We start from the raw sequence: 23,896 nt of genomic DNA, 5'->3' as shown, positions 1-23,896 counted from the left end.
GACATAATATGCATCGACAGAATTCAAGTGTGTACAGGACAGCCTGAGGGGTGGAGATCATTGTAGGTCCTCTATGACAACTTCATGAGCTCCACTCTTCCAAGGTGGTGATGCCTCATCACTATTTTCAACCACACAAACATTTCAACCGGTCTATCCTACATTTTTCTCGTATTATATCCATTTCTAGTGGTAAAATCGATGGGGGTGGCTCCAGGGGAGCAATGTTTTCCACTCGTGCATGTCAGCCATAAAGTGCGGCTTGTTGCAAAGGGGTCACAATGCACAGATCGCAATCAGTTTTGGTGGGAGCATGCAAAAGGAAATCTAGTTTTCCAAACGCCTAGCGTGGAAAATCGTTTGGCTATGGAGGCAACATTTTACAGCCGAGTCTCATTGTGGTTATAGGTCTGATCGGTCCCTCATTTCTCACTTCTCTACTGCTTCTCCTCGCCCTTTTTACATGCCACTCTCTCTCTCCCTCTCTCTCTTCCGCTGAAGTTTGGCAATTACCGGGGAGGGCCACGAGAGCTCGGCCGGATATTACGAAAGATAAAAATCAAATTAACCCCACGCTCTCACTGCGCATGTTGTACTTGGTCGCTTCACATTTCCCTCTTACAGTGCGATAAGCTCTTTTATTAAATTGCCGGATAAATGATAAATATTTAGTGTCGATTTTAAAAGGAATATCGAATCACCCTGGAGTAATGGTTTTTGGTGTTTTTTTTATGTTGCAGGTGAGGATTAATGTGGTTGGAATGTAAATGGCGAGGATGGGGGTAAGTGCTCCTCATGAATGATCCCTGACGATTAGCCTCGACAATATCAATAAAGTAACAGTAAAGAAAGGCAATAATCCTCACACTGGCTTTGAGCTAATAAATAATCTCAACTTCACCTGGCTACTATGGCAACGGATATAGCGAGATACCCGGATATAATAATTTCCCTCTTGAGACGCGACGTAAAATCTACACGGTGAGCGTTGTATAGATATACCTCAAGTGCAAGCTCATATATATCTTCGTTCTCCGCCTTTAACTCTTACCGAGAAGAAGAGGTGTAGGTCATAAAATCCCAGGGTTCGGACCCACCAAGTGTTGGAGTTTTTACACTGGAGAAACGTGGAGGATTGTACCTCTCAGACAGCCCTGAAATATTTGCCTCGAAATGGAATTCAACGGTAGATCGTTGGGGCCAGTCGAGAAAGGACAGCAGTAGTAGTAAATTAAGTAACTATCCGGGCCAGTATCGCAGTGAAATACCGAATAAAGTTTTCTTGTAATTCTCAGAATGCCACATGACGAATTGGCTGACGTCCAAACATCGTTTTCCCATTGAATCTGAAATCTCAAACTCGTCCAGATGACACAGCACAGAGTATCTAGCCGCGATTGGAGAGAAGAATTCTCTAGAATTACCGGGTCGACAGTATTCCGACTTTATGGGTTATACTCGTAAAATAGAAAGAAGGAAAACAGTGCAGGTGTTGTAGCCAATCGAAGATTGAACCGGGCCATTAATCTGGATTTACCTCGGGGCATTTCACCGCGGCTTGTTACCCGATGCTTAGACAAGTAGTTTCTATTGCTCATCCGTCTCCACCTCCCTAGACCTAGACCTTAATCCAATTTCAAGTTAAGTTCGTGTTGAAATTGGAAAAGATTGGATAACTGGCCAAATTCCCCCCATCCCCTAACAGGTGATTTTAATCCAACATTTAAATCGTCCGTATGATTTGAGGTTAAAATCACGCGAAAGCGAAGAGGGTGAAGAGACAAAATCTTGGGTATACGCTCGGACGCGTTGCGATTAAAGAGCACTCGGAAAGAATTACCGTCAACGCCTCACGCGAATGAGCGTGTCTCGTGGATTCTCTGGGGTGAAAAATTGAAAATCGCGGAATGCTCTTAGAGGGGCCACAAGGAAGAGAGTCTTCGACTAAGTGGCTTCGATCGTACCTCCAGGAAGAGACGAATCGCAACTTTTCACTTTTTTCATTCGTCTCTCCGCCACTGAAAATCCTCCTTTTTACTTGATTTTTTTTCTTCCAACTCATGTACCCCAGCAATAAACTTTTATTCTTTTTCTTCTTGCCGAACATCAATTGTACCTCTGATGGTCTATTAGAGACATGCAAGGGAGTTCATACATAAGGATAAAAACTTGGAATCAGAATGAGGCGTCACTCTGATTCTTATCTGAGGTGCAATTATTGAGAGAATAATTGCATTTGCTGTGAAAATGTCTCGTAGGAAAGATCCGGGCATTGAGAGACGACAAATTGAGTTTGCCAGTGGAAACGGTGAGTGAGGGAGAGAGCAAATCAGAGCTTTCACTACTTGCGCATAACTGGTAAAGATATAACTGAGAGTTGGGTGGGGTTGGAGGGTCAAACCAAAAGCAGTGGCGCTGGTGCTTCGATGATGAGTGTAACCGGTGAAAGGGAGACAGAGAGGTACACAGAGAACAGATACAACTTTGCTTTGGTACTGACAGAAGCACTGACAGAAGCACTGATAGAAGCACACGAACCAGCGCTCAGTTAATTGTATAAATTTGCAATGAATTAGCGAGCGTATCCGAGTCCACTTGCAACAACAACTTAACCCACTTACCTTTCCTTACGCACATCGTGTACCTCTCAATTTATCCGTGAAAACGCCAAGTTACTGGGCCTTGAAAATTAATGGAGGAAATTTAGAGGGAACGAGCCGGGGGATAACCAGGAATTTCCGGTGGCAATTGAGATACTGGCAATTGCCACCTCTCTCCCTACTCGACCTTTCTTGTCATCGGGATTCAATGCATTCACTGCAATCTCTCAAAAGAGGGATATATAATAGTGGGCACATAGAGGTAACGGAAGAGTGAAGGATAAAAGGCAAAGATATAGTGGGCAGCGTATCGCGTTTCCGCAGCAGTGAGCGAACCTCGCCTTAATGCGTTCCGTAACGAAACGTGCAGCCACGCAATACGTAACCCATCCCCTTGGTTGAGCTTTCGATGAATGTATAGCTTTGGTTATACGCCACGTTGCACTTCCAATGGGATTATATATCTCGAGTGTAAAAGATTCATTATTACGATGACAGTGTCAAATGGTTTTCAGATGCCTGCTGTTTTCACGATAGCTCGCATTCAATGTAACCCACTGTAAATTGATTTTGCAGCATCCCAACCGTACCACTATTCTTCAAATTCCCCCTTTGTTGCAATTTTTTTTTTTTCACCATTCTCATATTCTTACCAATCGCCCTAATCGCGGCTGAGAAACAAAATTCCCGAATGATATTATCGATTTGTGGAATTAAACACAACAATATGCGTGTACTAATTGGGATGGAAAGTAACACGAATCCACGGTTTGTATTTATCAACGATGAAGCGGGAGGTCAAATTTCCGAGAGCAGGAAGCTCGGTTTTATGGGCCAACAGTCGGTTCGTCTCTTTTACGTTAACACAAGTACACAAATACAGTTGCAATTGTACAGGAGAGAGGGAGAGAGAGAGAGAGTTGGATGGTTGTCCGCGTGAAGCGTGCGTGCTGACGGTAATGAATCGAACTAATTTCTGGTGGTACAGCACTGTGTGCTCTACATACTAGGTGGGGCCGAAAATACAGAAAGAGAAAACGAGACGTGGGTATTTGTATCCCCTATAACATAGTGGGTGTATATTGAACGAAAGAGAATGAACATCCGGTGCGAACAATGCGCGAAAGCTCGTTTACATTCGTTCGAGCTTCAGCGTGAATTTTTTTTTTTTTCACCCCACTTTTTCCGAGTAGTTTTCAAACGAGCTTTCCCCTCAAATCCACCGTCCCCCCCTCCCCCCTGCATCCTGCCCGTTGCCCCATGCCCCTTGCCCCTTGCCTCTTGCCCCTTGCCCCTTACCCCTTGCCACCTTCCATGCAAAACTACATCTACTCGTAGAAGAGCTTTAACAATCCATCGAAATTTGTTCGCATGCAATTGTCCTTTTACGAGAAGCTCCTTTTTTTATCGGTCTTTTATATTTATTTCGGGCTGTTTTCTTATTGGTATGGGAGAAAAATTGAGAAAATAGATGTTGAATGAGGAGATATTTGGCTGAGTCGAGGTGAGGAATAGTTTTCATCGTCTCAAGTCTATAAATCCCACAGCAAATCCCCGAGGTAGATGAGGAGATACGTGAAAATACGAGACGCTACCGTTGTTCCCGTATCCCCTTTTGGAAAGGAGAATCGACGATATAAGAATACCGAGACGCTGTTGAATCTCTGGGTGACAATGAGTGTATATTTTACATGCACCCAGCCGTCTCTCTCGCTAAAGTACCTCCACCTTTTTGTGCTTACACTGGTCGATTCTCAATAGGAATAACTGCAATACAACTCTACAAACATTCTTCGATACAAATAGCCGAACCAGTGCGATAAAGACGTCATGGAATTGTCGGCTAACGATCAAAGTTGGTGGTGGTAACGCCATGGTTGGGCCACCCTAGGTGCATTGGAATTCAGCCAACAACAGCAGTGCGGATGTCGACGATCACGGGAACTCTACTATTCCCTACCAATATATTTCCATCTCTTGTTTTCGGCGTTAACAAAGGCCCTCTCGTCGCCCTCTCGTTGCCCTCTCGTCGCCCTCTCGTCGCCCTCTCGTCACCCTCTCACCTCCACCAAATCGATCTTCATGTGCAACTTGAGATCCCCCCCCCCCCTCTCTCTCTCCCCCTCTGCCACGCCATCACACCCCCCAAAAAAGCCGCGTAAATCACAAATTTAACCACTAAAAGCGGGATAATGTCAATTGGCAAGAGGGAATCACGACCTACTTCGGGTGGCCAGCACTTAGCCAATCCCTCCTAAATCGAAGTTCCGAGCGAACGGTTAAGAATGTCCACCTATATTTTTTCCTCTCTACTTTCTTTTCGGTCACAACTTTATTCCACCATTTTCCCTCAGCAAGGTATTTTATGATCCAGGATATATTCCATTTTCGTCTCGCTTTATGCGCTAAGTACGTTCAATAGTGAGTTAAAGGGCCAGACACACACCACTGGTTTAGGTGATTTTCGTGATTTACGATTGAGTACCATGGGTTTTCATACGCGTGAACGGACTTAACTATTAACGAAATGGACCCTTTGAGGAGAAATATATATGGTATGAATCGAGGGGGAGAAAAAGTGATGAGGATCAAGGTCCTGGCTGGCTCAATGTAAAATGCTCTTCGTACAGACCCGTAAACTCATATTGTTCCGAGACCATTAATATTGGCAAATTAGTGTTGAACGACGATCTATGCGACCGGAGGGTTCAATGGGAGAGAAGGAGTGAGTTGGTCGGGTTAACGTGAACATATGGCTGGTTAGATAAGGTGGCCCAATGCACCCACCTCACGGCCAATTTAGGTGGCCAAATTAATGGATTTCCGAGATGTCCAACTCCCTGAAAAGAATACAACCAAACTAACTACTATTATCACTATTTCCAACCAACCATTCGAGTGAATATTTTATCAGATTTAGATAGAATTCGAGCGATTCATCCCTCTCACGCGCATTGTTCTTGAAAAGCACGGAGAAAATGCCAAAGAAGCGGGCCAAGCCCTTGATCCCTTTAAGGAGAACTCAATTGTCTGACTAATTGCAGTTAGTCCTTCCTATCATCGACTCACTTCACGATCGATTAACAAAGAATCAGCTCCATCTCTTCCATCCACCACCTAAAAAAACTCCACCACATTATTCTCGCCCACCCTCCCTCTAGCCCCTTTTTTTATGGCCTCGTTTATATTCCCCTCAGTCATTTTTTCCTCTATCCCTCTCTCCACCAATTTAACAGGCATTTGTGCAATTAAATGAAGAGGTCATCTTCATTCGGCAGACACACCCGATATGACTATATATTGACTGCTGACTATAAAGTTGGTCTCAAAGTATTCCCATATCGGGGGTAGGAGGAGGGGGAGGAAGGGAGGAGGGGGAGGAAGGGAGGAGGGCAACGTTCGGTATGCCAATATAACCCAGCGACAATCCTCCCTCCCCTGGCTCTCTTTTGTCCCCTGTGTCTCGTCCATGCTTCCTCCATTCCCGGTCGCATACTTCAAGACGCACGCCGTGGTATGTCTGGATCACCCCCCAATGTGAGGGATAATGACGTGATGAGGTCAGACGATATCTTCAATTCCCACAGAACCGCCCATACACCGCTAAATACCACCCAAATAGTCTATTAAATATCACATAACAAATCTCCAGAGAACGTATCAACCACTTAACTAAATTACACTTCACATATTATTATGGAAAATTTTCCTAAATATATTCATGAAGTATCAATTTTCCTCTAACGATGTATTCGAAGAGGAAATACGAGAGAATGGACATTATCACGGCTCGTATTACACAGCATACAACCTTAAATCATATAAAAATCTTACTAGAGCGGGGTAGAGCCTGTGAAAAGATATACACCGTAGGAGGAAATTTCCGATGCCGGAGGTTGGCTTCTTATCTCACTCCTCCTTCGCTTCCAACCCGATGTACCCGATACGTTTATATTACATTTATATAACAGATGTAGCTGCGATGAAACACGCGTGTCCTACACGATCTCACCCTCGACGGTGCCTCAAATGCTTCGCTCTCTAGCTGTACCACCTATATATTGGATTACATCCGCGCCCCGATCGTTCATCATAAGGCCCTGGCGTTCATCCTGCAAGCTACCTATATATCATCAACTTCTGCAGGCTGCCCCTTATCCTCCTAACCCCTCAAATACTCCAACTCTCCTCCATTCCCCCAATATTTCCCGGAATCTATATCGCATTATTCAATTCATCCGGCTGCGCCATTCGAGATTCATTTCATCAACCAAATACCCTATTTTCGTTTCTGTATTCCCCTGATTGATCTATTGAGCTCTATAAAACTCAGATTAATCAACAGTGTAGTCTGTATTATTCTTTCTGAGGATTGAGAATAATTGCTATTCCTCTGACTCGAATTTTTCGGTTATTTTCATTGGAAAATTACACGAGATTCCCTATGGGTAATGGATAAAATTGTACTAATAAGGGAGGTGTTTTCAACTACTCGAAAAAATCCCATAGTTCAACAAAAGCTGAGCCAACGCAATCACTTGGGTTATTGCAATCATCCCCAGCAGGGTTTCATCATCACATTATGAATAAATTTGTCAAATATAATGTGAATAATAATGGAAAATTTGCTGCCTCCCTCGTTCCGAGGTTGGCCAAGTATCTGGAAAATCAGGAGAAATACTCACTGCTCTGCACCTCATAATACGAATCAACAGCGATTTTTCAGCAGTCCATGTAGTAGCAAAAATTTGTCACAATTCCGCTATTGAATGAATAAAACTTCAATATCTGGATCACGATCAATTTGTCTGCATAATAATATTTTTCCCTTCGGGAGGAGACCCGGTTTGAATTGCAAAATTCCGGAGGAACTTATTTTACTCGAGGAATACCTCCATAAAAATTTTTAACCCCGCGAACAGTTCAAATATCACAGTGCATTTTCAGATGTGAGAGAACAGTTTGAAATGCCAGCGTAACTCTTGTTTAAAGATTCGGGAATTCACATCAGATGAAAGGGAAATATTTTCCAATTTACTTAAAGAATAACAAACAATTGGATAAACGGTACATGAGGTTTATGGGCGTATGTCAGTCTGGGGGAATAAATAGTGAATGGTGCTGTGGTGGTTTGAGAAAATGCGAATTTAGTCGAATCAGTGGATTCAGATACTCACCCCCTGGGTTAGGAAATAGCCTGGTCCAAGGGTGGGTATATAAGGCAACCCTCGTATGGTCTTCACAGGCCCACCCAACGGCCGCTGCATTATTCAACGAGTGCTCCTATTTATCAAACAGATAGCTCCTCTCCCTTCTTCTCTCAACTCTCTCAAACCATTTCGTGTTTCACTGTTTCCCCCGTAGCACCACACGTGTACCTAGGTGAAATCCCGAAAGAAGTACCAACACCAGCACCAGAGCTGCAAAAAGGAGTGAGTAAAATAATCCCAGGGGACTGTTCCATCGAGTCAAGAAGAAATGCCATTCCCAAAGAGGCAAGTTGCACCCTTATCGCTTGTTTCCTCTCCTTCAACTCGATCTATCCAAACATTATCCATTATTCGAAACAAAAGTTCGATGAAAAGAGATTGGAGCGCATTTCATTGGAGAGCTTTCTCGGGCTTGTGCGAATTAATTAACCAGTCGTCGAGGGTCATTGCTGAATTTATTTGCGGTTGTTGAATGGAATGGGGCGAGATGAATTAAAGCCACGAATCAACCGACGTCTTGAGGCTGTCGATAACATAATTAAGGAAATTCAACGTGAACATATTTCGCCGGAGCGATGTACAAGGATGAGCTTCATCTGATGGAGAAACAGATTGTACCGGGCTGATGAAAGCATAAAAAAAAATTTATTCATAGGTTTTCACAATGGCTCAAGTTATAATACAGCTGATGAATTGCACAAAGAGAAAATATCCATAAGAGAGAATAGGTGAAAGAGCATGTACAAGTTGACAAGTCTCACACGTCTCACACGTCTCACCTAACATAGCAAACATTTAATTAAAAAAAAAAGAAAAGAAAAAAAAAATGAAAAAAAAAATGAAAAGAATGAAAAAAATGGAAAAAATGGAAAAAATGAAAAAAATGAAAAAAATGAAAAAAAAACTTTTGACTAATTTTTCAATATGGGGAAAGGAGTGGAGCAGCCACTGGGAAGCTCCCTCCACTTGATCTCCTTCACATGTACATTGTACAGCTTGGTGCCCCCCACTACGAATACGGCGGTTTGGTACACGCCCACTGCGAAAGCTATTGTAAAAGAGGGGGGAGGAGATGGCAGGCGCAAGAGGTACTTTCTACTTTGGCTGGCGGCAGTCGAGTCTGACCGATACGGCGCCAGTACTACTGTCGCCACCACCACGACCGCCACCACAGCGACGAGAACGTCATGGACATACTGGGTATGTCCCTTTACCGCATCTTACAAACCATAACACCACATACTCAACTTTTTCACTTTAACCATTTATTAAATTTTCATTTTCATTTCCCGTCTTATTTTGGATTTTATATCTGTGCTGTAAGTGTTGAATCATTCCATCTCGCCTCTTCGAATTTATCGCGGGTTCTGCGGTGGCGCTGTGTACATCACGTTATTCCAATTCAAATCTAACTTTTCATCGGATCCATTCGAATTAACTATTGAATTTGATATTCAACAAATTAATTGTTATCTGCTTGTGTGAAATGCAATTGTTGGGCAGCGAATCACGGCTCAATTTATAATGGTGAAATCGGGGAGCATCCGAACGATAAAAAGAGAAAATTTATGAGGGATGATGCCGGGAAGATCGAATGGCAATTCAATTCCCGGGGGAGATCACTATCCAGGCGAATCCTTTCTCGGAATTCGATGGTTCGTCCCCGTGAGGAGGTGCATTTACTCTTCTCCATCCCCAAAATCCTGCCCACCTCGCTTACCAGTCAAATGCCATGGCCCCTTCTAGGCTGATAAAATTGCGGTTGGGGCACGACCAATTTCATTTCGAGTTGTCCAAATCTCGTAGAAGTTCTTGCACCTTGTCCATCCTCCCTGTCAACCCTCTCGAGAGCAGCGACAAAAACTTTTCCTCGAGTTTACTGCGTGCGAGTGGCAAAAAGGCTGGAGAAACATTTGTATTTGCTGTACAACTTGGTTGACGAAGCACTCCAAAGCACAAAGTACAAAAACGTCCGACTTCCGGGCATTCTCCTCCTTCCTCAACAATCTCTTCCATTCCATCTCTCGATGATCTCCTCGATCCATGATGTTGTTGTTTCTCGTTATTTTTTACCCAGTGAATATAAAGTTATCTCGTTTTGTTTATTGTGTCGACACTATTCCATATCGCGATAATTGACAAGTGCAAAACGTCAATTATGTCTCGCCCCCATAAACATTAACGTTGACAGTATATCGAGCGTTAGGCTATCAGTGCACATATAGCTGATACGCCCCGTAAATCATTCGCAAAACTCATCTCACCTCGACGAGTGGATCATCTTGTCGTGATAATTAACCCATTATTTTTTTTTCAGCTCATCACACTAGATTTTTAATATTGGAATTTTTCTTGAATTGAATGTAGAGTAAAAAGTGAATTAGCAGGCACAACTGGCCGATCCAGTTTGAAAAACCCAACGATACATGTTATCTCGAGAGCATTTCGCACGCGATAGTTGAGTTTCATTGATAACCCAAATTTATAACATCGCAAGCACGGAATTATTCTCAACAATGCTTTGTGAAAGTTCTTTTCCCTCACTTTCAAACAACTCCGGATAATTCATGTGGAAAATATGAGACAGTAAGTTATCCGTTGATGTAATCACACGAACCTCCCAGCACGTACGAATTTCAAAAGCTCCTGCGTCTAATTGCAACCCCTGACGAAGTTGCTCTCAAGTTTCACTAGGCAAATGAAGAATCCCCGAGTCATAATATTCCCGAGGAACACATTCACCAGAATTTTCCTAAAGTAAAATATTCAGCGAGTGAAATTTGAATAGATTGAAAAATGGAGCGATATATGGTAATAGGATGAGCTATGGCGACTAGGCAAATGGTATTAAACTTGAAAGCACGAGGTAGAGAGGTGCTCTCTAAGTTCTTATTAACGATACAAAGTAGGATAGAGAGCAACCTAACCCCTTCTTATTATCCCTTTGAAACTTCAATGTTCAGTAATTACATTGGTTTAGTCGTGATAAACGCCGGTGAATTTGCAGAAATTGGGGAAATATATAGGGGGATAACGTCACGGGCATAAAAGCCATGGGGGGCTCTAGGGGTTGGCAGGGGCTGACGGGGATGGTGGGGACGAGGAGATGAATACCCATCTCGACATAGAGCATTAAAAGCTCCGGTACCAATAATATTCCCCCCCGCTTTCGACACACTTTGATATACCATTCCGCTTCTAGTTGTATTAATTACGATAATTAACTCAATTACTCTCAATTCTTGACCATTAAAATAATATCGCATGAGTTTAACGCTGATCCGATCATTCACTGGATGGATTGTATTTATTAAGGACTCTGGAGAAACATAAATTCAACCAGAATAATTCGTGTTGCGGTGCTTTCATTTTTCTACAGTATTTTCACAATAGAATTATCATCGAATTCGGTATTTTAATGGTGCTCATTGGTGCGCAATTAAATAAATATATTTGATAAACTGGCACGATCAATATCTTTATTTTGCTCCATTCATTGTTCGGTGTAAACTCGTGACATTAATTAACGGAATTAATTAATATCACGTTTCGATGATTTTAAAGATCAATTAGTTTATAATAGTATTGTGTTGTCGGGGTCGATTGGCGATCGAATTTTCCTCTCATTTTGCCCGATATTATTTTATATTTACTCGTCCCTTTGGTTTGAAATTTTTTTAATTAAGGAACTTTGCCTTCACCTACCGTCAATTTTTTTTTCTGCCCTCGAAAGACAGACTTTTCCCCCTAGAGTCAAACTCATGAGTATGGAAAAAATGTTTGAAAAAAGTCAGAAATACGCAGCGAATGGGAGAGAATAAAACCAGCTGAAAAATGAAAGTCATTGTGTGCAGTGGTTGACTTCGTTGGCTTGTTGTATATTGCCTGAAGCGTGGCAGAGCTTTTCATACCTTTCCACCCCTTTTTTTTCTCTTCTCTGTTTTTTTTTCTTTTTGAGATACTCGCGGATTGGATGGGAAGAGACTTTTACCCCGTGAAAAAACGTTTAAACACTTTCATATGAATTTTCAGCTCCTTCCTTTTTTCGGAAAAACTCCAGTGTGATTCTCTGATTCATGCATGAGGCTTCTTCGCGCCGGAAAGTACGTGGGGATTTTCACAGGGGCCCGTCGTGGTATTAGTAGAGAAAAAAAAGCGCGGATCTAGGCCAAGCGTTTGTGTACATTTCGACTCAGCAGTTTTTTCTTCCAACGGGGGGGTTTTTTTTTTTTTTTATTCTGGATGAAGTCTCACAAGTTCAACCACATGTATACCAGTGTCGCTGGGGCTCATCCCAGAGGATCGATCGTCTGACATCTCTGATTGCGAATAATTTAAACGAGATCGAAGTTTTCCATCCTGCTGGATGGGCTTCACCGTCAAGATTAATCGACGAGCGAGCATCAAACACCCGATGATTAATTCTCTCGTTCAACAATGTGTTCAAACTTTTTCCCGGTCACCCCGCCTCACTCCCAAAGACAAACGCGTCGATGAATATTATTAATGATTCATCGTGAACTCGAGCTATTGGTCGTTACCCTCGTGATACTCTTCCACATTGAAATTTCAAAAAAAAAATGAAGAAGAGGGATCATACCGATCATTGTACACTTGAACTCGTCATATTTTATCGACGAAAAATACTGTACTCTGGTGGTAATGAAAAGTCAATTGAATGAAGCCAATGCTGAAACTTTTTCTTCGCCAATTACCAAGTGCCAATTATTCCTCTCAAGTTGAGTATAATTTTTTACCTCCCTGGAAATCATCATAAAAAAGTTTGAAAAATGTTGTGATGGGTTGTAAAAAGAACAGTGTAGGAGTTGAAAAAAAAATGTTAATTTACTTAGTTGTCCCCTTGATGGTTGCCCTGATGCATTAAGTTGGTCCGTGATATCGGAGGCGTTTGGAAATTGACCTGGGGAATAGTCTGAGCACAAGGTGGAAAAGGAGAGAGGGAGTAAGTAGTCTCAGCTCGTAAATCGGACGATGAAATTGCGGTGAGGCGCACTCTCACTCTCTTTCTCTTCCACCAAAAGTCCCATCGTGTGCCATGCGGCCTTTATATACCGCATTGCAGAGACTCACCGCACACTAAAGTGAGGGGAGCTTGCATAAAAGCCAACACTACTCTTAACAACACGTACTCCAATTTTTGTCATTTACCTCATTAACGAATTTTTATTAATGATGACAGAAAAATAATGAAAAATAAATGGGATGTTGAGGGCGATTTATTCTGGGCTGGCGATGGCAATTTCCATATTCAGAACGCATACCTGCGTGCTAACTTGATGTTGAAAGTACCCCGAAACTTGTCTACTTCGGCAGTTTCGTACTGTGCAAACGAGCACCAATTGATATTCACCATCGAACGTTTAAAGACTCTGGAAGTCTCGATAACTCAGTTGCCACCGAGTCACTACGAATTCTCATTTGCCCATGTGCCCTACAAAACCATTCTGCCAAATCGGATCAACTAATTTATGGAGAGAACATCCCTTTTCCCGATTTCCCCATAAAATAAAAAGCGAGAAAAAAAAAATAATCCACCGATAAGGATAAAATAAGTGAGGGATAAAACGAGGGAGGAATAAAATAAAATAGTCCGACAAGAAAATTTGCAATTTTATCATTTACCGATGGAGGCATCCTGGATTGTACTGGTACGTCTTTCTCGAGTTATCACCGAGTGAAAAACCTATTTGAACGTTTCGCAAATGCCTCACATCCATTGCGAAAAGAAATTGGATCTGCATTTTAACTCGTTGTGCTTTTACGAGGGCGTTACAAACGCCCCGACTGCACGATGGATATCGAGAATAAAAAGAGAAGAAAATTGAACGGACACAATCCAACACAGTATAGGATAAAAGAATCTCCAATCACGAGGCGCAGATGCCCTACACCTGACAGCATCATGAACCGAGGTAGACATCTAGGGAGCTTAACCCCATTCCTCAAGAGTAACCTATCGAGAGATGGATCCTATCCAACTAGTTTCTCATTTCCAAACAATATAACGACACGTGGCCAACCCACCTTTCCACCCTTTTATTTTTTTCTCTGCGTGCCTCAACATAATGCGTGATCATCAAGGAGGGAGACTATCAACGGCCAAAATAGAAGACCTACCCCCGAGAGAATGAGAATGGGATGAGTTTGAAGAAAGACAGAGGCAGCAAATTATCGGCTGAACGAACAGTCTATTGTTACCAGTCACGAACTTGGCCCAGGGTTGGTATAGCACTAGTCGAGGAACTTCCTAGAAAGCAGACTTACTATTCACTCTTGCATCAGGTAAATAGATACAGAATAGATGCTAATGGGGCTCACAAGTCGTGTATTTAACGACTGGAGGAGTGCATAATCGGCTCTTTCTCCCATCTACCTCACATTTCTACCCCTCGTCCCTCACTTTACTCACTTTCCGCACTTTGCCAACTCCCTTCAGTATACATTAAAGAAATACTCAGCTCTTCCCCTTCGATATCCTTCCGGAGTAAACATCAATACAACCGTACTATAACTCACATTACCTTCCTTGTATAGCCCTCGTCAAATGTCGGAATCAGCATTTTCCATGATTGTGTGTGTGTGTGTGTGTATGGGTGCTCTTGATGTGTTTGTTTAGGCCGGATGCGAGGAGAGATCCAATAGACTCCGGATATTCCAATTTACAACTTTTTCACATCATTCTTTTGTCATTGATTTCAAATACAACATTATATTGAATTACCCTCGCATTTCACCTCATGATATCCCACTTGTGTGTTGACGGAGCCACTGAAATATCACCATCGTTTCTCAGACAAACATATTTACAACTCGAAGACAACATAAGTTAATAACATAGTCCCCAGTGAGATGTATTATTCGCGCTGCAGGTATGGAGCGGAAAATTAACCCACTTTCATTCTCGAATTTGTGGCAAGTGAGATAAAGATGGTGAATGCAGTTCTGTTTCGCCATTGAAGCTCCACTCTGGCGAACAAGCTTAACCACGTTTTATTAGTACACTGAAAGATTAAAGGGGGAAGAATTTGTAAAGCTCCATTCTAATATTTCTCTCCAAGCTCAATTTCCAACCAACACATTTTCACTATGAACACTTGTATATGTTTGTTATAAACATGTACTCCTATCTTTTTTATTCTCTTCTTCTTCTTCATACTTCTTTTTATCACCATCGCTCTCCTTTCCAATTCCCTGCTATTACGGTGCTTTTTCTCCTCCAAGACAGGATATAAATGGGCTCTCGAAGCCCTGAAAATGGCGAGACAAGTTGACCATTGAGGTATTGTCGATGATATCGCGGTCAAAAGTTTCATCAACCTCGTGTGGAGCTGATAAGAAGGGGAAAAAAGTGGTGAAGAGTGAAAAAGTGAGGAAATGTTGAAAGACTTTTAGTATGTGGGTCGAGTGACTCGCACGACAGCTCAGAAGATCATTATCAAAGCAGAATTTTCACGATTTTAATGATGAAATAATTTCAATTCTCCACCCCTCTTCAGCTTTCTATTATTCCGAGCTGGAACGGGGCGGGCGTTTTGAAAAACCGGAACTGTCCCTGACGAAATTGGACGAACAATAATCGAGGGTGAGAAAAAAAAAACGCATAAAACGGGCGACTGGAAAAAAGAATTCTAGAGGATTTTTTTTTACCCATTAATTCCTCGGCGCTAATTGGAATAATCCGGAGTGTGGAAAAATAAGAAGAAAAAAAAAGGGAATGAGAGGTATGAAAAATAAAAAAAAGTACGCGCGAGTAATTCTAGAGTGAGTAGTTCACCGAATTGGCGAGTATTAAATCTGAGGGTTTGAAGGGGTTAACGATATGTATTTTAAATGACAGCATTGAATAAATGAGATAGAAATATCCTGCAGGAAGATTGACATTGACAGAATTGAACTGAAATCTCGTCTTGGCTGGTAGATAATTTAGTTGAGTGCTATCTGCATTCAATGATGAAACATGAACGTTTCGTCAATCCTTTTTCCCATCAAATCTCCATCTCGTCTGACCGTACTCCAATCTCGTAAAAAACTCGGCAAAATTGATTTATCGGTGGGTCAGAAAGAAAGAAAATAGTGGATAAAATTTAGGGATAATAGAGAAATGAAAAAATAAATGGCAGATGAAAAAATATTAAGTTTCTCCTGAAGACATATTGGTCCAATAACAAAGTCGAGTCAAGCCGTGCGTTAAGCTTGGTCGAATGGTCCCCAAATAGTCGTGGGGGTAATCGACGGTTTGGAAACAGAAGTGAACCCCTCACCAAGTGAAAATCGTTTGTCAACTGGCGTTTCTGTGCGAGGCACGTAACCCATACGAGTATCGATAACTCAGTTCAACTCCAACTCCAAAACGCTATCCCCAATGTCCTCGGTTTGTATTGCTCTCATACTCATATCCCCTGGATATATATTTCCACGGACATTTTGCCATTTTATTCAATGTAGAATAGCTCGCGTGGATTTAACCACATATTTGGGGGTAAAAGGTTGAACATTAGACGTTTGCCGGGGATAAGGTATGAAATACTTGGGGTAGACCGCCCAGAAGTCGTTTAAAGGTCATCGAACAAACGAGGTCATAAGGGGTGGTCGTTGTGCAAGGTCGTTACTGGGTCAATCCTCGCGGGTGGCATCCATTAAGTAAAGCTTACACGCGCATTTCCAAATGCGAATACCAGAATCAACGCTTCTGCGAGAAACGCCCAACTGTCCGACTATAATTCCCCACTGCCACTGTCGTAAACCCTATTTTATTGCCAACAACGTCATTTAGGTATTTGCTGTTTGGCTAGCCAGAAGAAGCTCTGGTTACCAATGGCTACCAATCATATCATACATATCATTATTCACAATGACAATGTCTCTAATTGACTTTTCATCTGTTTGACAGGGGCGGTAGGTGGCGAGGGTGGCGACGATGACGACAAGGAGAAGGAGGAGGAGGCCGAGCGGGAGAGGCAGGAGGCAATCAGAGAGGCTGAGGAGAGAAGGAAAGAGAAGCATCGCAAGATGGAGGAGGAACGGGAAAAAATGCGACAGGAGATCAGAGATAAGGTTTGAATTTTTTTATCATCATCCTATTCCATTCAATTTGCATTCAACCCTCCCCCATCCTCTCAACGTAGATACGTTGATTCACACGTGAGATACTTATCACCCAGTGGTTATGGAAAACTTCTTACTTTATTCCCACCTATTATTCCGCTTTTCTCCCTCCCTTTCGCTGTTTTATCACCATCGACAATAACACTGTGTCCTTAATTTGAGGCTTTGAACTGCCGCAATTACCGTCCCGACATCGCTGGTAGTTAGTGACCTCTTAGTCGCTGTTTATTCCAGTCTAGCACGCCATCCCAAATAATTTCTTTTTCTTTTTTTTTTAAACTCGCCGGTGGGAGGCCGGCGGGTGGCCAGGGGAGGGGTGGCGGGTGGAGGGGTGAGAGATGGGGGTGAAACTTTCATTATTATCGAATGTGAACATCAACCCGCTTATCTAGACGTTTCCCTGAGTCTGTTGTTCTCGATTCGTCCTTATTTTTCAGGTCAATCCTATAATCCGATTATCTTTGAGGTATTGTTTGATGCAAGAGCCGCTGTTAAATAACTAGCGGAAGAAATGTATCTTTGAGGGGCGAATTCAAGTCCAGCTGTAGAGTTGTTGTTGGAAAATTTTTGAGGGAGATGGAGGAAAAATGCGGAGAAATTGACATGACTTGTATGAGAGAATGGGCTTTGTCCAGAAGAGGAAAACGGTAAATTCTCAGTGATAGCTCGAGCTCAACAAAATTCCAACGGTTTTCTCGCTGTCTTTGACACATACATGCTTCACATCTACTGACGCACACATTCGTGACAGTACAGTGCACAGAGGAAATCGAGTTTCATCAGTCTCTGCCCCGTCATTCCTTTCCCCGGTGAAATATCGATACAAGAATACCATGTACTCGTTTTTACCACCATTTTGAATCATAAAAAGTTATTTTGAGGCAGCAGTACTCTCGGGATGGCCTCTTGGTTATGTGACCCTGAACCGTAGGTATGAAATTCACTGGATCAATATTCAAGGGATGGGAGAGAAAGAATGAGAGAGATAGAAAAACAAGTGGTGTAGGTCAGAGGCTTTTATAAAAAAAAGTAGAACGCCTTTGGATTGCATATTACATGTAAATATTTCGGAGAAGGTTCCTGAGCCCTTGGCGAAATTCTCTGAAATTTTTCGATATAGCACGATATACACTGGGTTGGACAATAAAGTCAAGAGTACAAAGGGAATATATTGCGCGTAAAAATTGTTTAATTTTTCAGTTGGCCATCAATGGGATAATTTTCGGTGATTTTTAGATTTTCAGAGATAATAATGGACTTGATAAATTCGATGAAATGTTGTTAGGGATTTAGAGCCCTCGATTACAGCTGCTTGCTCATGGTGACTTGAAATGCAAATTCTATTATAAAACAAGCTGTCACGAACAGCGAGAAGCAGGGAGAAAGAACAACTAGAGTTGAGGTATCGCTGTAGTTTCATGCATAAAATAACACAACAGTTTGCATAGGACAGTGTAGACCCCCTCACCCCCTTTTGCGGATTATTCGCTGGCATCTCAAGGAGGCAGACAGCAATGAAAATATTCCAATCCGATAGAAAATCCATGGAGCCGTCGAAGCTACTCCATTTCCTCTCAACGCACATCAGAATGGCTGCGTGCACGGCTCACTGCCCAGTATTCCACGAGGGGATAAAAAAAAATTAAATGAATTCACCCGCAAATTGGAATCCCAGTGGAATGCCACTAGCGATAACACCGCCAATCGCCCTTTATACCACCAGAAGGGGGATAAGATAAACACGCGTGTTTCCACTAGAATCGTAAATCCGGAAATTCCAAATTGTGCTCGGTATCCCAACCAAATCCCACAAATCGCACCTCGTAATCCCTTATTCTCCCAATCTCACATGCCAAAATTCATACTGGCAGCTGCCTTCATTCATCTGTCCCTAAACACCATTTTTTCTTTCATTTTTTTATTTTTATTTTTACAGCTGAGTGATGAATCATTTGGTGTGGAAAAAATTGCAATAAAAAATGCACTTCCGCTGGACAGTTTCATTTTTCCAAAAAAAAAAATAACACGGGAATAAAGAGTGTCGATAAAATATTCAGGTGGTAGGCGTGTGTGAGGCTGACCAAACAGAATTGTTTATCGTGGGGATATTCGGACAGTGGCAAAGCTCTCGTTTCGTGGTATTTTTCATCTTCATTCGTCTTTTAAAGATTTTCCATCTTTTTTTTTATTTATTTTTTCTGTCGTTCTCCCTTCGTATTGTAGGTCCATACACACAAGGAGAAATAACGAGAAAACTGTCCTTCTTGGGTTGCTGTCGAGATAGCTTGTCACGTTTTGTACGGCACACGCGAACCGATTACGGACCAATTGCCCGTCATTATCCGTCGTTGCATGAATCGATGTTCTCTATTCCGCTCTCCTTCTGCATTTTACGCCATGTATTTTATTTTTCAATGGGGTAAAATTAACCGTCACTGTGCGGTTGGAATTTATTTTTAGATTCATCAAGGAAAGGAAACCAAAATTGGTGAAGAATTTATTTTTTCCACTGGCCCTGGCACACCATCAACTCATCCACATCCACTCATTACTCTTTCATACCTCCCAGCAAAAAATTATTCACAAATTAGCATTTAATGGTACACATGATCAACGATTAATCCCTTACAATCGTCAATTCTATTTAACAAGGGAAATTCGTGAAACTGCAGCTCATTGAAAATTCTCGATTCAAACTGGCGTATTTATACTCCTGAATTCTGTCCTCCGAGTTGAATAAAAATTCAAATTAACTTGTAAATATTTACACATACTGGTCACATTCGGAGAACAATAAAATGCTGGATTCCATTGTAATGTCGTCTCTCATTGTGGAAAAAAATCCGAGCGCAGGAACAAGTGAATCAACTCATTTAATTAACCCCCTGAATAATCAAGTTTGTTACAATGTTCCCGTGGATGGTGCACAGCAATATCCAGATGTATAACAGGTATTTTTAAGGGCAAGTGAGGTAAGGGATTGATAATAGTGGAATGATAAATCCCCAGTGGATGCGAATTTAAGTGGAAAAGACGGGAAATGGAGAGAAATCGGGTACGAAGAGAGACGCCGCTTTTATGCCTCGGGCAATCGGACAATCCGCGCTACAGATAAACACGCAAATATAAACAACCTCGAATACGTGATGGTTGTGATAAAGTGAAATTTCATAGCCGAGTGTAGAAAACGAGATTACAACACGGTAAGGTCGATCCATAACAAAAAAAAGAGAACAAATGTGAACATTTGTCGGTGACCTGGCCGTGACGTGATATCAAAAAGGCCAAATAAAATCAGAAAACAGCATGAAAATACTGTTTATAGTCAATCCCTCCTCTCATCGATTCCCTCTAAAATAGTCATCACCCTGATATTTATAGCGATAGAAATGGAAAAAGGTTATTAAAGGTGAGAAAATATTCAATTCACTGCCAATTGCAGTGGAATAATTTTCAGCGTCTCAATGATGAACCAAAAAAATGCTCACTAAACTAAAAAAAAAAATCGTTTAAAAATTAACAAATGAAATTTCATTTATTGGTTTACAAACCTTTTTTTTTAATTCCCCCAATTTTTCTGTCAGTCTGTCTCAGTAACCGTCGGGAATACGCGTCGTAAAGTCAGTCTGCAGCGTCGCCCTGTCATCATACGGATGAAGTAAAACGAGTCGTATTGTACGAGGCAATTTCATTCCCTACTCACACGTGTAACTGCAATACAACTTCAATTATCTTGCTTGACATTGAGCACTTGGTATAATAGGCATTTAAATTCGTGTGTCAAATCGCTATCTTTGCTACCAATGTCTCCCCCTTGCTCTGACAATTACTTGAAATACTTGAAACATCGTGATACCGATAATGCTGAAATAAATAAATAATTTCCCTTGAAGGGGGGTCAGTAACCTTTGAGGAAGTATGTTCAATGACTCACCTATAATTTTCATTATTTGCACGGAGGAATCCTCGCAATTCGTGCCGTCATGAATGAAATTTTGTGGCTAATTGGGAAGGCTCGTATAATAGGCTATTTCCCAGCGGTATATCCCTTGTCAAGCGTTATATATTATTCCTCGTTAAGTTGAGTGGTCGACTGAAGGCACACGACGGCCGTGTAGATTCTCGTTACGCGCTCAGATTCCTTGCGGTTGGTTGACCGAAACGGCCTGTCGCGAACCGAGATGCGATTTATCGTCGAATAGGACACTTGACTCTTCCTATTTCTACCACTCACTCACTCGCATCCCACATATCCTCCCCCGAGGTGAAACTCAAACTACTTTTCCACCGAGATCTAAATCACTCGGGTTATCCTGAATTGGCCAAGTGATTGCCGCTTACGCAAACCGCATTATTAACAAAAAAAATCCTTACAATTCATAAATATCCCCTCAACCACGTAAATTCGTGGAAAATTCGATCCCTCGAGAAAGCTTTTCCCGTGAAAGGGGAGAGAACAAAGAAAAATTAATCCTCTCCTATCAATTAAAATCATGCTTCAGCCCGAGCTTTCAATTATGAACAATACGGTGGGTATAGAATCTCGGCATAATGAAGAGTCTCAGATTCTAAGACTAAAAATCACGATTGTCCTTTTTCACTGGAGAATAAGAACAATGAGAGGATGAGGACAAGAAGGTAGAGAGAAAGACGTCTCGTTATTTTTCCTCATACATCTCCTTATTTCCCCGAGTAATTCCCGCTTTTTCCCAGGCGCTGTCCCCCCCAGGGACCACAAGACGAATGCATACTCACTCCAGCAGCCCTTACTTCCTCACAAATATCACCCATCATCCTGTCACTTTCCAATAATTCATCAAGTTAAAACCATTAGAGTTATTAAAGTCTGTCCACAATCCATGGAGATAAAGCACTCAAGGATTTCCACAAATAAAATGACATTTAATCGTTGTAATTCTATTTAATCTTACCCTTGAACTGTGACCTTGCTCATTCTCGAGACGACTTCCTCCTAATTGCAACAACAAGAGTCCTCAACGTTGAATCCACACTTGGCCCTCAGCTTTTATTCCTTCTCCCATTTTTTTCCAGCAGATTTAACTATGTGGGTCATAGTAGGTTCTCCAGGGTGGTAGCACGACAAACCCCAATTAACGTATACAAGTTATAGTACTGAGTATCACGCGAGACGTTTGATCGCGTCCCAACGAGACTAATAAACGACCTTTCAGCTTTCAGTTGATGTTATATTTTCCTTCCTCTTCTTAATCCTGACATTGAGGGAGAAGTTTAAATAACCTTGGAGGAAAGAAGCCCATCGAGATTGTCATAGGCCAATTCTAATGGATTTCGCTTTATGTAGGTTATTATGGAATTTTAATGAACCAAAGGAACTAGCTGTTCGTGTTACCTGTGAGCCAGATTATCTTATACTGTTACACAACGTGACCTCGAAAGACCGACCTCGATCGAAAATCAATCCCTACTTCTGATATTTGAATTATTTAAAATGGTCTATCCTCGAGTTGTTCAAGTGCCTTTCGAGCCCTCCAGGTTCCCTTTGACGAGCATTATCAAGGCATTAAATATTTAGTGCGCAACCCAGGTTCCCCCTGGGCTCATAAATAGACCTGGTTTTTTTCGTCAATGAGCAAATAATATAGTGGCGTTCCACAGTTTGGGGGTTATAGAAAAACTGACAAGTTTGGTGTGGGTGGAGGGTGGCTTGGGATATTCCCACAGTGGGGCGGGCACGTTCCGCTCAAACTTTCCACTGAATTACACTCACAGCATATTCGCACTCTACTTTCCAGCATACCGCAGTGTACCCGATGTTTTACCATGTCTATTCCCTGATACCTAGCTTCCAAATTTTATCCCCCACGTTTCAACCGGATTATTCACAGGGGAATTTCCACAAGCAAATGGCTGCACTCCGTTTATCTATCGCTTTTCCTTGTAATCAAAAGTTTTTTCAGTGGAACCTGTACTAGATCAATATCCAGTATAGGTTCCAGTTTCATCAGCCAAGGCTTTATGGGGCATATACTCGCGGTTGAGACCAGCTCCGGGGAAGCTGATCTATGAATTTTGGGGAAGCAAATCGACTTATCTGAAAAATAAAATTTCTTTCATCAACCAACTGTTGATTTCGCATATATTATCATTGTTAGAATAAAAATGTTAATTCAGGTTCAGTGTCATCTCTTGATATTGGTAAAGGCTGGCGAAGATAAAAGTCACTCTCCACTGGATAGTGTTGTCATAAAGTATATATTGAAAATGATATTGACGCTTCGGCCAGTGTCGACCAGTAAAAACACTTTTCTCTTCGTTCTACTCTGTATACTCTTCCGCACCTATTCAAAAGCAATTTCCCTTTGTGCATTCGCTGAAATATAATAACAGACAGTCGAACCTAGCAATATAATCAAGAAACAGGGAATAAACATTGAAAAAGAACACAAAGGGAGGAATCGAGAGGTAAAAAACAATGCTAGTCAAAAATACTAGACAGCTTTCCAATTTCCATGAATTCACGTGAAAGCATCATCTCTGTCAGTCTTGCTCGAATTGGTTGGGATGTCAATAAAAATGATCCTGTGAATCCAGTGAGAGTGGAGACAAGAGAGTATTCCACGTGTGTGTGTGTGTGTGCATGAGGATGCACAGTGGGTGAGAGGCTGTGAATAGTGTTGAAGGACTGGACGTGTTAATCGACCATTTGATCAAGTACATATTGGTGCTTGTCATGGAAATTTCAGTGATGATAAAAAAAAATGCGAGAATGAGTTATCATGAGTTTAAATAATAAATCATGTGAATTCAATCGATGAGGGAGGAAGGGAGGAATTTCAAGTGAAAATGAAAAGGAAGAGAGATGCTGGGCAGGATGAGTGCAGGAGAGCTTTCCAACCGGGTGTTATTAGGTTAAGTTAATAAGATTAAAGTAGTCTGAAGGGGTTGGTGTGGTGGAGCCGGCAACGACCTGGGAATTCA

General features: G+C 41.8%; 1 protein-coding gene across 5 annotated transcripts in view; it reads left to right on the top strand.

Annotated features, from left to right (window-relative positions):
• Positions 1 to 23,896, top strand: part of LOC105262873 (complexin) — an 86,245-nt gene that overhangs the window by 53,405 nt on the left and 8,944 nt on the right. For 4 of the 5 annotated variants that reach the window (XM_011298720.1, XM_011298719.1, XM_011298717.1 and 1 more), the window contains one exon: positions 16,722 to 16,885. In XM_011298720.1, coding sequence (XP_011297022.1) covers positions 16,722 to 16,885 — 164 coding nt within the window. Of the gene's footprint in view, positions 1 to 8,936; positions 9,011 to 16,721; positions 16,886 to 23,896 lie in introns of those variants that run through there. The other variant, XM_011298721.1, reaches the window with a different exon arrangement.

The sequence above is a fragment of the Fopius arisanus genome, unplaced genomic scaffold (genome assembly GCF_000806365.1).
Source record: "Fopius arisanus strain USDA-PBARC FA_bdor unplaced genomic scaffold, ASM80636v1 scaffold00011, whole genome shotgun sequence".
Lineage (NCBI taxonomy): Eukaryota > Metazoa > Arthropoda > Insecta > Hymenoptera > Braconidae > Fopius > Fopius arisanus.
This window is presented reverse-complemented; position numbering and strand designations above follow the sequence as displayed.